Source organism: Onychostruthus taczanowskii, unplaced genomic scaffold, assembly GCF_017590055.1.
Source record: "Onychostruthus taczanowskii isolate IOZ18803 unplaced genomic scaffold, ASM1759005v1 scaffold43, whole genome shotgun sequence".
In the NCBI taxonomy this organism is placed as follows: Eukaryota; Metazoa; Chordata; class Aves; order Passeriformes; family Passeridae; genus Onychostruthus; species Onychostruthus taczanowskii.
In genome coordinates this window covers 5,498,406-5,516,681 of record NW_024501792.1, presented here as the reverse complement: position 1 = coordinate 5,516,681, position 18,276 = coordinate 5,498,406, and the positions used below count along the sequence as shown (strand labels likewise).

The 18,276-nt window shown below is 55.7% G+C and overlaps 2 protein-coding genes across 5 annotated transcripts; one reads left to right on the top strand and one right to left on the bottom strand.

Annotated features, from left to right (window-relative positions):
* The first annotated feature begins 1,953 nt into the window (after nucleotides 1-1,953).
* On the top strand, nucleotides 1,954-7,791 carry NRGN (neurogranin). Its single transcript, XM_041413794.1, has 3 exons — nucleotides 1,954-2,192; nucleotides 4,442-4,648; nucleotides 6,876-7,791. The coding sequence occupies exons 1-2, from the start codon at nucleotides 2,178-2,180 to the stop codon at nucleotides 4,646-4,648; spliced, it is 222 nt and encodes a 73-aa protein (XP_041269728.1). The 5' UTR covers nucleotides 1,954-2,177; the 3' UTR covers nucleotides 6,876-7,791.
* Nucleotides 7,792-7,918: 127 nt separating this feature from the next.
* Nucleotides 7,919-17,850, bottom strand: LOC121340800 (endothelial cell-selective adhesion molecule-like). 4 transcript variants are annotated; one of them, XM_041413791.1, is made up of 7 exons: nucleotides 17,674-17,850; nucleotides 11,166-11,320; nucleotides 9,716-9,929; nucleotides 9,484-9,639; nucleotides 9,189-9,311; nucleotides 8,953-9,091; nucleotides 7,919-8,585 (listed from the first exon to the last, which is right to left on the bottom strand). In XM_041413791.1, the coding sequence occupies exons 2-7, from the start codon at nucleotides 11,193-11,195 to the stop codon at nucleotides 8,234-8,236; spliced, it is 1,014 nt and encodes a 337-aa protein (XP_041269725.1). In that variant the 5' UTR covers nucleotides 11,196-11,320; nucleotides 17,674-17,850; the 3' UTR covers nucleotides 7,919-8,233. The 4 variants fall into 4 exon arrangements, with proteins under 4 accessions (XP_041269725.1, XP_041269724.1, XP_041269727.1 ...); XM_041413790.1 differs by lacking the exon at nucleotides 17,674-17,850 and adding an exon at nucleotides 17,336-17,453; XM_041413793.1 differs by lacking the exon at nucleotides 17,674-17,850 and adding an exon at nucleotides 17,038-17,072.
* Nucleotides 17,851-18,276: the final 426 nt, after the last annotated feature.

Genomic DNA, 18,276 nt, shown 5'->3' with positions numbered 1-18,276 from the left:
GCAGCCGCAGCCTGCGGGAGACGGCGGCGCTCGGCGGCTCTGCCAGGACCCGGCTGCCACGGATGGAGCAGATTTTGGGGGCTAATTGAGGGACTAATCCTAATTTTGGGGCTAACTTCTCAGATCCGTGACCCCAAACGATTGACTCAGATCAATCACTCCAAAAACCCTTCCCACTTAACTCGCCCAAAACACCGGGTCTTCTCTCATTGGAGCAGGCACTGATGGATCTGGAGGGTCTAAAATCCAGGGAAAAGGATTTCTTCCCATCAAAAATCCCAGCAGAGCTGCCAAGGCTTCTCCTGGAAGCTGCAGCGGGGTTTTCTGGAGCAGAGCTATTCCCACCCCCCATCCCCACCCACCCTGGTGTGCTGGTGGAAAGAAGTGATGGTGGAAAAGTGGCTCCAGTGGGAGAGCTGAGTGGCTCACAGGGGAATTTGAGGGATGCCTGGGAGCATTTCCCAAGGGAGAATTTGGGTGCCTGGCATGTGCTGGGGCAGGGGTGACCCCCCTCAGCCTCCAAGTGTGGGTGAAGCAGTGGAGGGAGGTGGCAGTGGTGGGATGTGCAGGGATGAGGTGGAGTGGGATGGGGAGCAGGGTATCCTGGGGTGTCAGGGGAAAAGAGGTGCCACCACCTGCACCCAGCAGGAGTGGCCTTGGAGAAAGAGATGGAGGTGGGATGGGAATGGGAACAAGGATGGTGGCAGGGAACAGGGCCAGGGATGAGGGTGATGATGGGGATGGGGACAGGGAGAGGGACAGGGATGATGGGGTTGAAGCTGGGAATGGGAGCAGGGATTGGCATCGTGAGGAGGATGGGGACAACAAGTGGGATGGGGATCATGACAGGGATGGTGACAGAGATGGGGACAGGGAGGACGGTAGGGGTGGAGAAGGTAGTGGAGGTGATGGGGATGAGGTCAGGGATGGGGACAGTGCCCATTCCAGTGCCAGAGACAGTGATGTCAGTGGGACAGGGGTGTTAATGGCGATGATGATGGTGGCAAAGAGGAAGGCCAGTGCCACCAGGCCCCCAAGCAGGCTGACCGCTGAGAGCAAACTTGGCCAGGGAGAGCCAGTGGGGCCCGAGGGTGCGGGTGGGTCGGGGGGTGCTGGTGCCCGCCTTGGGGGGGCCAGGCTGTGTTTTGGGGGCTGGCTGGAGCAGCATCGGCGCGGAGCCCACGGGCGACTTATGCAGTTGCTTAGCAACTCCCAAACCCGGATTAGAGGCGAGCGAGGCAGGCGGTGGGGGGGCTGTGGGCTGCAGCCCCCCGCATTGCCCTGGGGGTCCCTCCTGTTTCCCGGGGTGCCCCAGCTCACCCTGCCAGTCCCAGCACCTCGACGTGGTCTGGGGTGGCAGCAGGGTCTGCAGGGAGCACCGAGGGCTGTGAAAGTGGCTGGAGCTGCTGGTCTGGTTGGAGAACACCCCAAATGTGGGGGAGCAGATGCTCCTGTGAGTGGGGAAGGGACCCCCAGACCCCAGAAGTGGAGCCCACTCCTCTGCTTGGAGCCTGCAGCTGGGCACATCAGCCCCGGGGTTCTGCAGAATGCTCGGTAGGATGCTGTGTCCCACCATGCCCACCCTTCCTCACCATCTTCATCCTTGCCATCCTCATCCTCACCCTCCTTCAGGACCAAGTCCTAAGTAGGTCAAGAAGGTTTTTTACCCCTGTGCAAACCAATCCGGGGGCAAAACTTGCCTCCAGCATCACTGTGGATCATGTACCCCCCAAAAAATGAACCCATTACCCCCATTTGCTATAGCTTTGTCCCCCAAAAAACCCTCCACGCTGAAGGCAAGGCTCATCACATCTTGGCTCGCATCCTCTGCATGTGATGTTGTGTTCCACGAAACTCCAAGGCGAGCTGCCGGCTCCTTTAAGTGTTAGGAGGGAGTTGGAGGCTGCAAAATAAAATTGGAGGAGGGAAAAAAAAAAAAAAAAAAATAAAAAAAAAAAAAAAAGAGGAGAAAGGGAGGAAAAAAAAAAATAAGGCACCCCTCCTTCCCCCCCAAAAGCCTGGCAGGGGTGTCGGGCTGATAGGCTCGCCCGGAGGAAAGCGCATTACGTAGGCAAGCGGCTCCGCTCAACTTGCCACCTGCGCCGGGAGAGCTGCCGGGGAAGCGAGATCCTGCCGGAGCCCCTCGCCCGCCGCTGGCCGCCCACCCGCCCTCCGCCATGGACTGCTGCAATGTAGGTCCCCTTCCCCCGGTCCCCTCCTGCCTTTCATCCCTTACCGCCGCTCTGGGCTGGGGGCGGCCGGGGGGTTTGGGGTGCTGGGGGCGGGGGGTGCGATGGGTGCTGCACCCACCAAGAGCTCAGCCAACTCCGCGACCCCCCGGCGCTGCTGCAGCCCCCGGGCTCTTCTGCCCCCCAGCCCCCCCAGATCCCCACTCAGTCCTGCCTCACAGCAGTTCGGAATCCATCCCGCACGGCCAGCATCCTGCACCCCACAGCCCGCTGAGGAACCCCCCCGGCCTCGAATCCAGCTTTTATTGAGCTTTTTCATCCCCCCACCCCACAAGTGCTCTACAGGTGGGATCGGGGGTTGCGTACGGATAAAGGGCTTAATTGGGGTCGCACCCCTCTCTCCTCACCCGAGGGTGAGCTCCCCTCTCTCCCGGCCACCAGCCGGCTTGGGGAGAAAACCACATCCTTTTCCCCTTTCTCCCTGACCCCTGACTTTTCCTGCCCCTTTTCCCCTTTTCCTCCCCCTTTCCCCTTTCTCTTTCCCCTTTCCCCACTTTTTCCCCCTAAGACAGCAGCACAGGGAAAAGCCCCCAACTCTCCTCCTGGGCACCTCCAGAGAGGCAAAGCCCCCCCTGGATATAGGGTTTTTCCTGCCTGGATATAGGATTTCTCCCCTATGTATAGGACTTTTCCCCTCATATGTAAGATTTCTCCTTCTGAATATAGGATTTCTCCCCTAGATACAAGTTTTCATCAGCTGCATAGAGGTTTTTACCCCATGGATATGGTGTTTTTCCACTGGATATAGGATTTCTCCTGTGAATATAGGATATGGCCCCCTGTTTATGGGTTTATGGGTTTTCTTCCCTGAATATAGGATGTCTCCCCTGGATATAGGATTTTTTCTCCTGAATGTATGTTTTTTCCTACCTCTATACAGGATTTCTCAACTTGGATATAGGTTTCTGCCGTCTGTATGTAGGATTTCTTCCCTGAATGTAGGATTTCTACCCTGGATATAGGAAATGCCCCCACATATATAGATTTCCTCCACCTGTATATGGCATTTCTCCGCTGGATATAGGATTTCCTCTCTCCTAATATAGGATTTCTCTCTTGGATATAGGATTTCTCGCCTGGATATAGGATATGCCCCTCCATGTATAGGTTTTCTCCCCTGACTATAGGATTCCCTTCTCCAGATATAGTATTTCTCCCCTGGATATAGGTTTCTCCCACCTGTATATAGGATTTCTCCCCTGGATATATGTTGTTCTCCCCCACCTCTGCATATAAAGGATATCTCTCTTGAATATAGGATTTCTTTCCTAGATATAGGATTTCCTCCCCCTGGCTATAGGATTTCTCCCCTGGCTATAGGATTTCCAGCCCTGGCTATAACATTTCCACCCTGGACATATCATTTCCACCTTGGACCCATCCTCACCTTTCACAATGGTAAAACAACCTGAGCAACTTCGTGGAGCCATGGCATGCTCCAACAGGATGAGCTTCCTCCCCCCTGAATCTACAGCTTCCAAATAAGCCCCCCAAAACTCCTTTAGGTCCTTTAAGTGCTCATGGGGCAACACAAAGGCTTCTCCCCCACAGCTGCTGGCACTGGATCATCCAATGCCAGCTCATTTCCACCTCATTTAATTTTCCCATGTTTTTCTTTTTTTCCCATTGAACTTGGTGCTGAGTCCAACTGCTCTGGTGGGATGTGGCAGGAGGGGAATTTGGTTAGAGTGGTTTGATCCTGTGGGGCTTTTCCTCCCTTCTGGCATCACTGCTTTCCCAAATTTCCTGGTGTTTCCAACCAAAGCCCTGAGGAGGGATGTAGGAAGATGCAACAGGCTATGAGAAAAAGGGAAACTGAGGCATGATCAGCTAATTTTGTGCAGGATGGCCCCCAGCCCCCTGCCAGAAGTATCCCCCAGAACCCATTCTCTGCTCCCATGGATTTTCCTCTCCCTGCCTCATAACCCTGGCTGGAGTCTGGCTTCCTGCAGCCGTGTGGTCCAGGGTTGCCATTGCCCCAAGACACCTGCAAGGGACCCTGATTTTTAGCAAAACCCCTCCTTTTAAACAAAGGAACCCAATTTTTAATGAGTAAACGTAATTTTTAGCAGCCCTCCCCCTAATTTTTAGACCAGGGGCTCGTTTAAGACCTTCTTGAACGGATTCCTTTGGGGAGGGGGCTGCGCTCTTTGAGGTGGCACCAGCTGTAACCCTGCCATTGCCGCCGTCAGGAGGGAGCCTGCACAAAGCTGGACGAGGACATCCTGGACATCCCTTTGGACGATCCTGATGCCAATGCGGCAGCTGCCAAGATCCAGGCTAGTTTCCGTGGCCATATGACCCGCAAGAAGATCAAAGGGGGTGAGATTGATCGGAAAACCAAGGACGCCGAGTGCGCCAACAGCACCCGCGGCGGCGACCTCCGCAACGGCGACTAGGTACACCCCAAATCCCGCTTCTTCCCCCCAAAACTGGGTCATTTCTATAAGGATGCTGCTCTGAGTGTCCTTTGCTCTGTTGATTTGGGATGGAGCACCCTTCCCCAAGCTGATTTGGGATGGAGCACCCTTCCCCAAGCTGATTTGGGATGGAGCATCCTCCCCTGCAGAGATTTGGGATGGAGCATTCTGCTCTGCGCAGATATGGGATGGAGCATTCTTCCCTGTGCAGATTTGGGATGGAGCAACCTTCCCTGCACTGGTTCAGGGTGGAGAAGGGGTTTTTCCTCCCAGGAGATGGAAATACACAGGCAGGCAGCCCCTGCCTTGCCCTAAATTTGGGTGCGCGCCGTAGTAGTTGGGAAGGATGGGAAGTAGGATGGGAAGGCGCAGCCCTAGATTTGGATTGAATCTCTCCCTTAGCAACACCACCCCGAGCGCCTCGCCTCAGCACATGCTATTTTTAAAAGCCTGTGTCACAGTCTCCTGGCAGGAAAAGGTAAATTTAAAAAGCGCCCACGGTGCCGAGGCCGCGTGGCATTGGAGCCCGGGTGGTGGCTGCGCCGTGGCCGGGCCGTGCCCTGAGCCGTGCCGGTGCCGGCAGCGCGGGATGGCCCCGGGTACCGGCGGGGCTGCTTCGGGGTTAGCGGCGGGGAGGGCGTGCTGCCGGCTCGGCCACGTGAGCGTGGCGGGGCTGCTGGAGGTGCAGCTGGGATGAGACTGGGGTGCAGCTGGGATGGAACTGGGATGCCATGAGGATGGAGTAGGAATGCGATGGGGATTTAGTGCAGATACGGCGGGGATGAACTGAAGATGCAGCGGGAATGCAGTGAGGAGGAAGAGAAGGATGCAGTGAGGATGCAGTGGAGATTCAACAAGGCTGCAGTGGGAAGGAACTGAGGATGCAGTGGGGATGGAAGTGGAGCTCAGCTGGGACGCAGTGGGAATGAACTGAGGATACAGTTCAGAACAGAACTGAGACGTGGTGGGGAAGCAATGGGGATGCAGTGAGAATGCACTGGAGATTCAGTGAAAATGCAGTGAGCATGGAGAGGCAATTCAGCGGGGCTGGGATGAGAATGAACAGAGGATGCAGTGGGGATTTTGTGAACATCCAGTGGGGACAACGTGGAGACAGTGAGGCTGCAGTGGGGCTGCAAAGGGGATGCAGTGAGAATGTGAGGGGATGAACTGGGTTTGCAGTGGGGAAGCAACAGAGATCCAGTGAGGATGCAATGAGAATGAACTGGAGATGCAGTGGGGATTCAATGGGACTGCAGTGAGGACTGAGCAAGGGTGCACTGGGGCTGCAGTGAGGATGTCAGAGGGCTGCAGTGAGGAAGCAGCTGCCAAGTGTAGGTGCTGTGCAGCTTCTTAGGGCCCGGAGGTTCCTTTGGGATGCCTTATTAGGGGGGCTGAGCAGTTTGGCAGCAGGGGAGCCAGGTTCCCCTCCTTCTGCCACAGTGCTCTGCCTAGGGGGGTGCAGGCAGGGGTCCCCCCCAGATTCCTGGGCTGGGTGAGGGCAGAGTGTGGGCAGCAGTGGAGGCAGGACAAGGGTGCAGGCAGGGTGTGGGCGGGCTGCAAGTAGAGCACGGGCAGGGTGTGGGCAGGGGAGGGCATGGAGAGGGTGCAGGCTGCAGGAGCAGCATGTGAACAGGGTGCAGGGTGTGGGAAGGGTGCAGTCAGGGCACAGGCAGGGTGAAGGGTGCAGGGTGCAGACAAGGCATGGGATACAGAGAGCACACACACACAGGGTACAGGCAGGGTGCAGGGTGAAGGGTACAGGCACAGCACAGGGTACAAACAAGGCTCAAGGTTCAGTGTACAGGCAGGGTGCAGGGTACAGGCAGGCACAGGGTGCAGAGAGCACTAAAGGTGCAGACAGGGCACGGGGCACAGGCAAGGCTCAGGGTGCAGGGTACAAGCAGGCACAGGGTGCAGAAAGCACTAAAGGTGCAGGCAGGGCACAGGGTACAAACAAGTCTCAAGGTTCAGTGTACAGGCAGGGCACAGGGTACAAACAAGGCTCAGGGCTCAGTGCACAGGCAGGGTGCAGGGTACAGGCAGGGTGAAGGGTGCAGGGTGCAGGCAGGGCACGGGGTTCAGGCAGGCTCAGGGTGCAGAGAGCACTGAAGGTGCAAACAGGGCACGGGGTTCAGGCAGGCTCAGGGTGCAGGGTGCAGGCAGGGCCAGCCCAGGCTGACCACTCGCTCTCTCCTTCTTGCAGGGGCCACCAGCTGCTCACCGGAAACCCCTCGCCACCGACTCCCTCCCACCGCCGCCCGCCGAGGCCCAGGAGCCCCCGCTTCACCCCCTGCCCCCCGCATGCGTTCCCCGGGGTCCCCCGACAGCCAGGCCCTGCCCCTGCCCCTGGCTGCCCCCCCCCAGCCCAGACACCCCCCGCCCCAATAAACGCCCCTGCCAGAGCCCCGGCCTGTCCTCGGTGCCTTCTGATGTCACCGGCAGAGCGGTGAGGTCACAGCGGGCGGGGGGGGAGGGGCGTGGGGCAGGTGTGCCCAGCAGGGATCTCCCATGTGTACCTGCAAGCATGTGCAGGCACGTGTGACATCACTGCCAGGCGTGTGACGTGACATCAGGGTGTGGTGTGACATCACCCGTGGGTGGAGGTGACTTGTGGGGTGCTGGCATGAGATGGGCAGTGATGTCACTACTGGACAAGTGACAGCTGCTGTGACACCATGCAGGTGTGTGTGATGTCACTGCTGGATGTGTGACACCGTGCAGGTGTGTGTGATGTCACTGCTGGATGTGTGACACCATACAGGTGTGTGTGTGATGGCTGGAGTGACATCATTCCACTGAGTGTGATGTCACAACTAGGTGTGACTGTGGGTGTGACATCATACAGGCACATGTCACATCACTGCTGCTGTGTAATGGCAAGTGTGACATCATGCAGGCACACATGACATCCCTGATGGACATGTGACATGCCTGTATGGCATCATCCAGGCATCAGTCAGATGCTGTGATGTCACACACTCACTGTGGCGTTCTACCTCCTGATGCAGGGAGTGACATCACGGTCACAGGGTGTGACGTACATCATGATGTCACCTTACCCTGAGGAGCCTGGCTGGTGCACTGTGACATCACCCTGCCCTATGACATCACCCAGAAAGCTGTGGGACATCCCTCCCCGCCTCGAAATCCGCACAAACTCATCCAAAGCGCCGGTGCTGGGCAGCGCAGCAGCTTTTAATCAGAAAACCCCTAAAAAAAGTGTGTGTGTGTGTGTCCCCATCACCCCCCATCCCCCCACCCCTACTTTCTTTTATGAAAAATCCCTCATTTCACCTGATATATAGATATAGAAAAAAAAAATCATAAGAAGGGGACCCCCCTGAGGCAGGGCTGGGGCTGGTTTGGGGGGTGATATTTATGGGGAGACTCGGTCCCTCCAAACCCAGAGAGCCCCTGCACCCATTAAACACACCCACGATGAGTCCAGCTGCTCGAGGCATCTGTTAAAAAGAAAAGGAAACCCAAAAAGGGACCAAAACCACCCCAGGAACCAGGGAGTGGGATGGGCTGGCTATGGGCACCCCTGTTTTTTGGGGATGCTCACACCAAGGAGCCAGCCCGGCTCTGCGCTGGCACCATGACTGGAACGGCGCCTGCTCGTGCCAGGCTGGAGGGGGGCAGCGACGCCACGGGAGCGGCGGCTGGATCCTGGCGGCGCCGGGGGGTCCCGTTAACGGCGGGGGGTGAGAGGTTGGGGGGCCGCCCCCCCGCCCGGGGCGGGGGTCCCCGGTAGCTGCCGGTGGTAGTGAGGATGGAGGCGGTGTCGGAGGGGGCTCTGGCTCCGTAGGCTTGCCGGGTGCCAGCGATGGAGGACAGGGTGCTGGTTTTGGACATGGTGTCTGAAGCCGGCCTCCGCGCCCACGACGGGGTTTTGGGTGCCACGGCGTCTTCCCTGCCACGAGGGGAGAGCGTCAGAGAGATCAGCTCTGGAAACCCTTCCTTCCCCCCGCACAGCGTACTCTCCCTGGGCAAGGAGGGCGTGCAGACGTCCTGGACCCCCAAACAGAGGGACAAAAGGGAAAGAGGTGGAAAATCCCCTTGTTAACTCTGACACCTCATGACAACTGGCCAGAGGTGGAGACTTTTCTCCTGATTGTTGCCGCTGGAGCACATTGATGACTGGCCAGAGTTGAAGAACTCTTCCCCACTATTAACTCTGAACCTGAGAAATGACGGGCCAGAGGTGGAAACACCCTCCTCACCCATTAACCCTGAACCTAATGATGATTTGAACCCCCTCCACAGGAAAAGTGCCTCACTTGATCTCGTTGGCTCCCTCCTCCTGGCTGTCACGTTTTTTCCTCCTGTAGCCAAAAAACTTCTGGGCAAAGAAGATGATGGTGGCAAGGGCACCCAGGGAGCCCAGCACGGCGCCGGCAATGACTGCTTTGGTGCTTTCTGCCAGAGAGAGACAGAGATTCCCTTATTGCCTTATTCCCACTGGGACCTCATGGGGACTGTGTCCCCCTCCCCGACCCTGTGGACACGTACTCACTTGAGTGTACCTCCAGGACAATGCTGCAGTTCTCAGAACCTGCTTGGTTTTCAGCCCTGCAGACGTAGACCCCCGACATTTCCAGGGAGAGGTTGGTCAGCTTGAGGGTGCCCCTGGCCCGGTCTGCAGGTGAGAAATTTGGGTGCTGCCTCACAACCACTCCCACACCCTCCACCTCCTCGTGCAGGAAGCGGTCAAGGGGGTGAAGCCAAAGAATCCCCCAGCTGAATCTCCTCAGGATATTCCGGCCCACCCACCCACCCCACTCCCCAGCCCCACACTGGTGCCACCTTACCCTGGGCAGGGGGGAAGAAGACCTGCAGGGTGGGCGGCTCGCGCTGCCACTGGTACATGGGCGAGGGCTTCCCCTTCTTGGAGGAGCAGCTCAAGGTCACGTTGGCCCCCACGATGGCGTTGCCGTGCAGTTGGCAGGTGGGGGTGGCCGGTGGCACTGTGGGCGCAGATGTTAGTCCCGAGGGGCACCACGGGGAGGTCCGGGGCAGCCGGGGGCACTGGCGGAGCCTTACCCAGGACGGTGAGGTTGATGAGGCCGACGTTCTTGTGCATCCTGATGGGGTCATCCACCACGTTGACAGTGCACATGTACTGACCCGAGTCTTGCTCCCGGGTGGCGTTGATGAACACCGAGATGTTGTGGGTGATGATGGGGTACAGGAACCCCACGCGGGACTTCAGATCTGTCTCCTCCACCTTCACCACCCCACCTATGTATGACAGGATCTGCATAGGGAAAAAACCACATGCTTTTGCTTCCAGATCGCGCTGCTGGAGAGAAAAGCCCCTCAAATCCCAAATTTTGTAGAGCAGTGGCTGCTGCATAAGCCCCCTCCAGCCTTATCTCCCCTGAGCATCCTGGATATGAGAACTGCAGGCAGCTCCCCAGCACAGGCACAAATACCCCTGGCATGGGCACTATGAACAACTGTCCCATCATGAGCATCTCCCCATCAGGAGTACCACAAGTGGTGTCCCCATTGTGATCATTTTCCCACTGTAGGCACCATGGGCATTTCTAAGGACATCTCCCACCCATGGGTATCTCCCCATCGTAAGCAAGACAAGTAACTCCCTATTGCAGGCACCCTGGGCATGACCCCAGCGTGGGCATCTCCCCTCACGGGCACAATGAGCACCTCCCCACCGTAGGCACCTCCTGATGATGAGGACCACAGTCATCTCCCCACCATTTCCCACCATGGACACCACAAACATTTCCCTGTACAGGCATCTCCCCAGCTTGGATCTCTCCCCATCTTGTGTCTCTCCCTGCTGTGGGTACCACAAGCACCTCCCTACTGCAGGCACTGTGGGCATCACCACATCACCATGAGCACCCCCCATCAAGGGCACTCCCCCATGGTGGGCACCATGAGGTTCCCCCATCATGAACACCACCCTATCTCAGGCACTACAAGCAGCTTCCCGTGGGTGTGGGGATGGCACCATGAGCATGTCCCCCATGGTGGTCACCTCCCCATGGTGGGTGCCATGAACTTCACCCTATCATGGGCCAACTCTCCACCATGGGCACCACAAGCATTCCCCCACTGTGAGACCCACACGCATTTCCCCATGGGCACATCCCCACCATGAGCACCTCCCCTTTGTGGGCATCTCCCCATCATGGGCGCCACGTCCTTACCATGGACACTTACCCATTGTGGGCCGCTGTGAGGTTCCCCCCCTCATGGGCACTTACCCATTGTGGGCATCTTCCCTGCACGGGCACCATGAGTATCATCCCATCATGAGCATCTTGGTGGGCACCATGAGCTTCCTTCCATCATGGACACCTCATCATCATGGGCATCCTTCCACCACGGGCACTGTGGCCACTACCCCATGGTGGGCACCATAATCTTCCCCCCATCATGGGCACCACCAGCATCCCCTCCATGGTCACCGACACCTTGGTCCCCTCCACCTCCAGTCCTGCAGCCCCTGCCCTCTTCTCACCTGGAAGGGAGTAGGTTTCTTGTTCAGCATCCAGGTGATGTAGGGCTCATTCTGGGAGTGGCTGGTGTACCAGACAGGCAGCACTGCCTGCTGCCCCTCCACGGAGAACACCAGGCTCGTCCCCACATGCACCTCCAGCACGGCCAAGGAGACACCTGCCCGTGGGAGAGGGAAGAAACCGGGAAATGACTCAACCCCAGGTGCGACTTCTTCACAAAACCTCACTGACTGTGAGAAAAAAACCCCATTCCCAAGACAAAAACAACAATCCCAGGTTATCACCAGGAAGCTGAGCCAAGAGAACATTTTGCCTCCTTCCCTGCCACAGGAAGGGCTTTCCGCCTGCTCCAGAGGATGCAGGACATCGCTGCTCCCTCCCATCCCAGCTTCCGCCCCACACTCAGCTTGGGAATTCCTAAGGCCCTAAGTCACCCTTCCCAGGAGGCAGCCAGCTCCAGCAGGCAGACACCCCCCTTAGCTCAGTACTGGGGTTCTCCCAGCTTCCCAAGATGCTGCAGCAGATCCCATGGGATTTATTTGTAGGGCTCCCCCATATGCACCCCACAAGCCTTTCCCAGCATCCCAGTATCCCCCATTTTTGCTGCAGCACTAAACTGGGATAATCCATGAGCGGCTTCCTCCGGTGCCCCACCTCATTTGACCCCAAATATCCCATCCCAATCCCCTGTCACCACATCCCCTACATCCCAGCATCCCCCCAAGCCCCACTGGGAGGAGATCTGATGGGCTAAGGGGGGTACCACGGACCGGGGAGGGATGCTCAGCTCCTGGGGGAAGATCATTCCCCAGCTTTGTCCGTAAGGCTCAGCCAGAAAATTAATCAGCCCAGGCAAGGCTGAGTTTGTGCTGGGGCTGGATTGTTTTTCCCAGGGGAACATCACCAGGCCCTGCATCCCAGCAGCTCCATCCCTGCATCCAGCCATCGATCCGTGACCCCGGCTGGCCCTGCTCCTGCCAGCGCCCCAGGGATGCCTCACATCGGGACGCAGGGGGGAAAGGATGATGCTGCCCATCATCCCAAACCCCCTGTTTGGGGGGAAAAACCCCTGGGTTTGAAGGATTTCGGGAGCTTTCAATAACCTCTCACTTTTCCCTAAGAGCTCAGAGGTTTTAATTGGATTTTTCCAGGGTGGGAAGAGGAAAACAAGGCGCTGGGGGGTATTTTTAGCCTCCTCCCGCATCCGTCCATCCCCCCTCCTGGCAAGGCATTGGTGCCATTTCCGGACGGAGCCTTCCAGCTCCAGGCAGGAAACTCTGCTCCGGCTGATAAGTCTTCTCAGGAATTAAAAAAAAATAATTACTTTTTTTTTTCTCTAGTGAAAAACTGGGAGAAATAAGGCCCAGTCTGGTGAGGATGCGTAAAAATAGCTCACCCGGGCTAAGAACATAAACCTTTAAATCCTGGAGGGTTTGGGGGGGGGAGATGCTGGAGGCGCCCGCAGGTCCCAAACCATTGATAATATTATTTATTAATTATATAAAGCTGTGGTATCAGATCCAATAGAGAGTATGGAAAAATAACGGTAATTATAGTGTATTTATATGTAATTATCCAGATAATTGTATTAAATTTAGAGAAAGTGGAAAGAAATATGGGATGGCGACTCATTAAATAGGAATTTCCAGAACAAAACAGATCATCGAGAACATATAATTTATAACGGTTATAAATATAGGTATATTTTGGTAAGAATAGGGATAATAGTGGGGAGGTGAAAGTGATAATAGTGCTCAGAATAATGAGAGTAATGATCAAAGTGAGAATAATAATTATAAAAGTGGGAATCATTATGATAAAAGTTATATTAATAATGATAATAATAAATTATAATAATTAGAACAATGTTTCCAATACAATAATGATGACAGTAATACTGATGATGATAATAATAATAATAATAGTGATCAAAATTATATAGTTCATTAATTATGCAGATGACACAGCCCCTAAATCTCCCTGAATTCCCAACAACTGGGAAAATCTAGGTGTTTTCAGCCCAGATCCTACATCACTATAGAAGTGTGTTAAATTGGGATAATCTAGAAGAAACTAGATTATATTCAATAATTGTATTGTAATTTCTGTTAGAAATATTAGAGATAACAGGTAATAGACCTGGTTGGAGAATAATAATTGTAATTTAATAAAAATAATTGTAATAGTTATAACAGTTACAAAACCAATTATAACAGTGGTTATAATGATATTAGTAATAAAAGAGTGATAAGCATAATGATTATAATGATAATAATAAAATATTAATAATAATATAGTTCATTAATGATGGAGATGGAATTAATAAGTGACTCCACAGCTTCTACACCCCTGTGCATCCCCAACAGCTGGGAAAATCCAGGTGTTTCATCCCACCTTCTCTATCAGCACGGCTTTTGGGCACAAAAAACGTGCTGTTCCAAAGGGCGCTGGGGATTCCTGGGGAAATGCAGGCTCCAGAGAGGGAAAGGATGTTCTGGCACCAGCCAGAGGATTCCCATCGCGCCCCAAGGCATTAAAACTGCCCCGTGTGCCTCAAAGCTGCTCCCAGCGCTGCAGCCCGGGGGGTGTTAACCCTGAAACCTAGTGACGAGCACGTTAATTATGTTAATTGTGCTCTGGGGCTGCAGCTTTGCTCTGTCATCCTTAAAACTCCTGTGGCAACAGGAGATCCCAGCTCCGTCATCTCCCCTCCAGTGTATCGGGGAGAGGGAGATGGATCCAGATCTGAAGGCTGCTCGCTGCCCAAAATCCCCTTTTTCTTGCAGAATTCACCCAAATTCCTCATCTCAGACAGAAGTGGCCCTAAAAAGGCCGGTGGGGCTGGGTTTGGAGCCACAGGCGTGGGACGAACCCCCTGGCACAGCTCTGGCTTTGGCCACCTCGACGCTCCAAATCCTCTAATGCTTTAACCAGATCGAAAAAATTAAGCTGCTCGTGCATCCAGGGGGGCCTGGGGCCCTCAGCCCCTCCCGCCTGCTCTTTGGGCTCAAAACCTGGATTTTTATCCAGCTGCCCTGAGCTAAACACCTGCCCGGGTGTTTTCCCCCCGCCCCAGCCCATCTGCTGGGATTTTTTTTGCATATGGAAAAACAGAATAGCCTTAAATTTACCTTTAAAAATAGCTATAATTTTTTTCCCCTATGGAATAAGTATCTTACAATTTAGCATTCTAAAATATTTTAAACTTTCTCGTGACAAAAAATTTTAAAACGGCTTTAAATTTCCCTTTGAATTTATTCCCTACGTTAAAAAAATCACCTTTAAATCCCTGCAATCTTAACATTAATCCCTGTGCTGATATCAATCACCATATCCTCGTCTAAAATCGCATCCTTTCACCCCCAAATAAAAGCTGTTTCCTGGCTCTGGCACACCCTGAACCCCCAAAAAAGCAAACTCCCCCTGCAGCCCCCTCCCCAAGTCTCTAAACCATTAACTGCACGGGGAATTAAATCCCGGGGCGGTTGTGGTTTGATGACCCCGGTTGATAGGATTAAGGCACTGGAGTCATGTGAAACCCAGACCCAAATTAAATCCCAAAAGACCAAGCTTGGGATTTAAAATACACAGCCGGAATCTGGCCGGAAAAGGGACCCTTGAAAAAGCTTGGAAAAAGGTCAAGGAGCATCTCAGCACTGCAACGCAGCCAGTCGCCTTCCCTTTTGAAAAATTTTATTTTTGGGGATTTTTTTTTTCCTTTTCTTCCCTTAACTTTGACTATTTATAAACGGGCAGATAGGAGATGCCGGGCTGTGCAGCAGTGTCCGTTGGGAAAATCCACAGCGGCATTTCTCACGACCCCGGGGGCGGGGGGGGGCAGAAAGTGCCCTATCCTCCAGAGAGACCAAATTTGGGGAAAAAAAATTAAATAATGCAATAATCATATGTGACTTTGCTATAGATGGAAACGTGCTTCACCCCTGGTGTGGGAGGGAGAGGCGGAGATGGGATGGGCAGGGGATGAGATTGGGATGGGATTGAGGAAGGGATTGGGGTTGAGATTGAGGATGGGATGGGATAGGGACTGGGAAGAAAACAGGGATGGCAAACATCCCTCATTTTGCTTGTCCCCATCACAATCTCATGAGGATCCCACGAGATGAGGAAGGATTGCTTGAAAGCAAAACTAAAGGAAAAACACACATTTGGGGTTCAGAAGGGTCTTTTTGCTGCATTTTTGAGCTATCAGTGCCTGTGATGTCACATCCCAGGGCCCAAGCGTGATTTTTTTGTGGGAATCCACCATGATTCCATGCAAAAAACGCCATCAGGATGCGGCAAAGGAGCGCCCTGGTGGGATTTAAGGGCTGAGTGACCCCCATGCCTCATACAAACATGCTTTAATTAACTTTTATCAAGGAAGAAAACCTTCAAGGAGGAACAAGTGACGGCTCCAGGACCCCCACCCAGTGTTCTGCTGGAAGGAAATGCTGCTGCCATTGTTTTTGGGGCCGTTTCCTTTCTCCAAAGGCCTCTCCTTCGCTGGGAACGCCAAAGGATGTTTCCTTTTGGAGCAACGGTGGCAAGTTCCAAAAAGACTCAAATAGGGCGGGAAATTAGGGGTGGAAGAAGGGAAAAACCCATGGACAAAGACGCGTTGAGATCCCTCACCTCAGCCATGCAGCTGGGATCGCTGTGCAGCACCAGTAAACAAGGGAAAACAAGTGGATATTTTCCTGCCCAGTGCCACGCAGGGAGGTGAACTGCGGACTCTCACTTTGGAGTCCCTGGTGTGTCCCCATATGGGGGTACATCGGGTTTGGGGGTGCTGGAAGTGGCCGTTTAGCTTGGTACCAAGGTACCAATGGCTTTTCCCGGGAAGACTCAGATTTTCTCCACTCCGGGCACTCCTAAGAGGGGAGGGGGGTGGATCGTCCCCCCCTTCCAGCCCCCCAAACCTGCCTGCTGGAGTAGGGACTGGGGGCACAGAGACAGGTGGGTGCTGTGTCCCCCGCCCCTGGTACCCCACGGTCCTTCCCGGTGCCACCCCAAAGCTTCCCAGCTCCTGCCCGGCGGTGCCGGGCTCCCGGGCATCTTGCCCGGTGCCTCCGGCTGCTCCCACACCCTGCCCGGTGACCCCCTCGCTATCTCCGGCTCCTGCCCGATGCCCTCCCAAAAGCTCTCGCTCGTCCTGCCCGGTTCCTCCCGCTTTTCCCGAGTCCCCCGAGCCGGGCTCACCCCCGGTTCCACCGCGTCCTGCCCCGGACCCGCCGCGCTACCTCCCGTGCCCCGGTCCCCCCGCGCCTCGCCGGGCGCAGCCGCCAGCACCGCCGGACCTCGCCTGCTGCATCCCGACAGCTCTCCCGCGTCCTGCCCCGCATCCCCCCGCACGTCGTCGGGTGCCCTCCCGGTACCCCCGGGTCCCGCTCGGTGCCTCCCCCGGTGCCCCGGGGCTCACCCAGCAGCGCCGCCAGCGCCAGCGCCGCCCGCCGCAGCGCGCCCATGGCCGGAGCCGCAGCATGTGCCGGGGGGGCCGCGCCGGGGCGGGGCCGCGCAGGTGGGGGCGGGCCCGAGCCCACCACACCCCGGGGGCGTCCCGGCCCCGGCCCCGACCCTCCCCCAGGGGTCCGGCCCAGCCCTCCCCCGCAGCGCGCAGTTATTAATTAGTTATACGGGTTATTATTAGTTGTATTAGGGTTAAGGGTGGGTTCGTTGCGGCACCGCAATGTCAAATGTCACCCCCCCAGGGGGAGCACAGGGACCCCAAACCCCCTCCATTCTCATCCCTCCCACGCCGGCAGGGTGGAACGTCCTGTTCTGCACCCCTCATCCAACACACCCCCCTCCCCGCCAAGATAAACGCATCGACCCTGAAAAATAAACAATACCCAAAAAAAGGGCAATTCTGACTACCTGGTTTTCAGGAGCCTCGGGTGGATCCTCCCCGGCTCAGCCAGGGTTATCCCGGTCTTATTATTAGTTGTATTAGGGTTAAGGGTGGGTTCGTTGCGGCACCGCAATGTCAAATGTCACCCCCCCAGGGGGAGCACAGGGACCCCAAACCCCCTCCATTCTCATCCCTCCCACGCCGGCAGGGTGGAACGTCCTGTTCTGCACCCCTCATCCAACACACACGACCACCCCCCCGCCAAGATAAACGCATCGACCCTGAAAAATAAACAATACCCAAAAAAAGGGCAATTCTGACTACCTGGTTTTCAGGAGCCTCGGGTGGATCCTCCCCGGCTCAGCCAGGGTTATCCCGGTCCTCGATCAGAGCAGGGTCAGACCCCGAAGCCCCAGCAGAGATTAGACACTGGCGGAGGAGGAGGAGGCGGCGGCGGGGGCAGAACTAATCCCTCCTCGCCCCCGCCACCCGCCGCGTAAATCCAGCCTGTCCTCCGGGACTGCAGGATCCCGGCAGCGAGGAGGCTGTGGGGCATCGAGCTGGCCTGACCCCAGCAGGACCCCACCTCTCCCGGACAGCGTCCTCACCCTCTGCTACACCCCATGCTTCCAACTCGGCAGCGGCTCTCTGGGGCAACTCACCTTGCCCTCCCTCTGCTCCGAAGGCTGGGAGGGGGCAGCGTGCCTCGGTGACCCATGGGTGACCTGCTCCCCTTCCTCACTCCACCATCCCAGGGCTCAAAGGCGATGCCAACTTCCAGATGGGCACTGAGCCTCACTTCTTTCAAGGATTTTGGGAACCTCTGCAGGGAGAGCAACCGGCTCTGGCGGCGCTCACCCCACGTCAAAAAAATCAGCAACTCCTCCACCAAGGACCCCAGGAGCAAAGCCCTGATGGGAAGATGCACAGGGAAGAGCTCGGCACCTCCCCAAAGTGCCCCAGAGAAGGAGAAGGACGTGTGGAAGGCTCTGTACGTGTTTGTTTGATTTTATTAGGACCGACACATTCATCGTATGTCACAACGTCACCGATGGATGAGCTCCAGGAAATAAAACCCACCGGCCCCGGCGGCTGCGCGGGGCTGCACCAGGACCACGCTGAAAAGGCATAAATGCGTCCTCCCCCACCCCCCTCCCGCTCCCTCCCCCTCCCCACCTTCCCCTTCTCACAGCTTTGATTGTATCCATAAGCAATGGGTCGACAACAAAACAAATAAAAATAATCATTGTTTTTTCCCAGCTGCC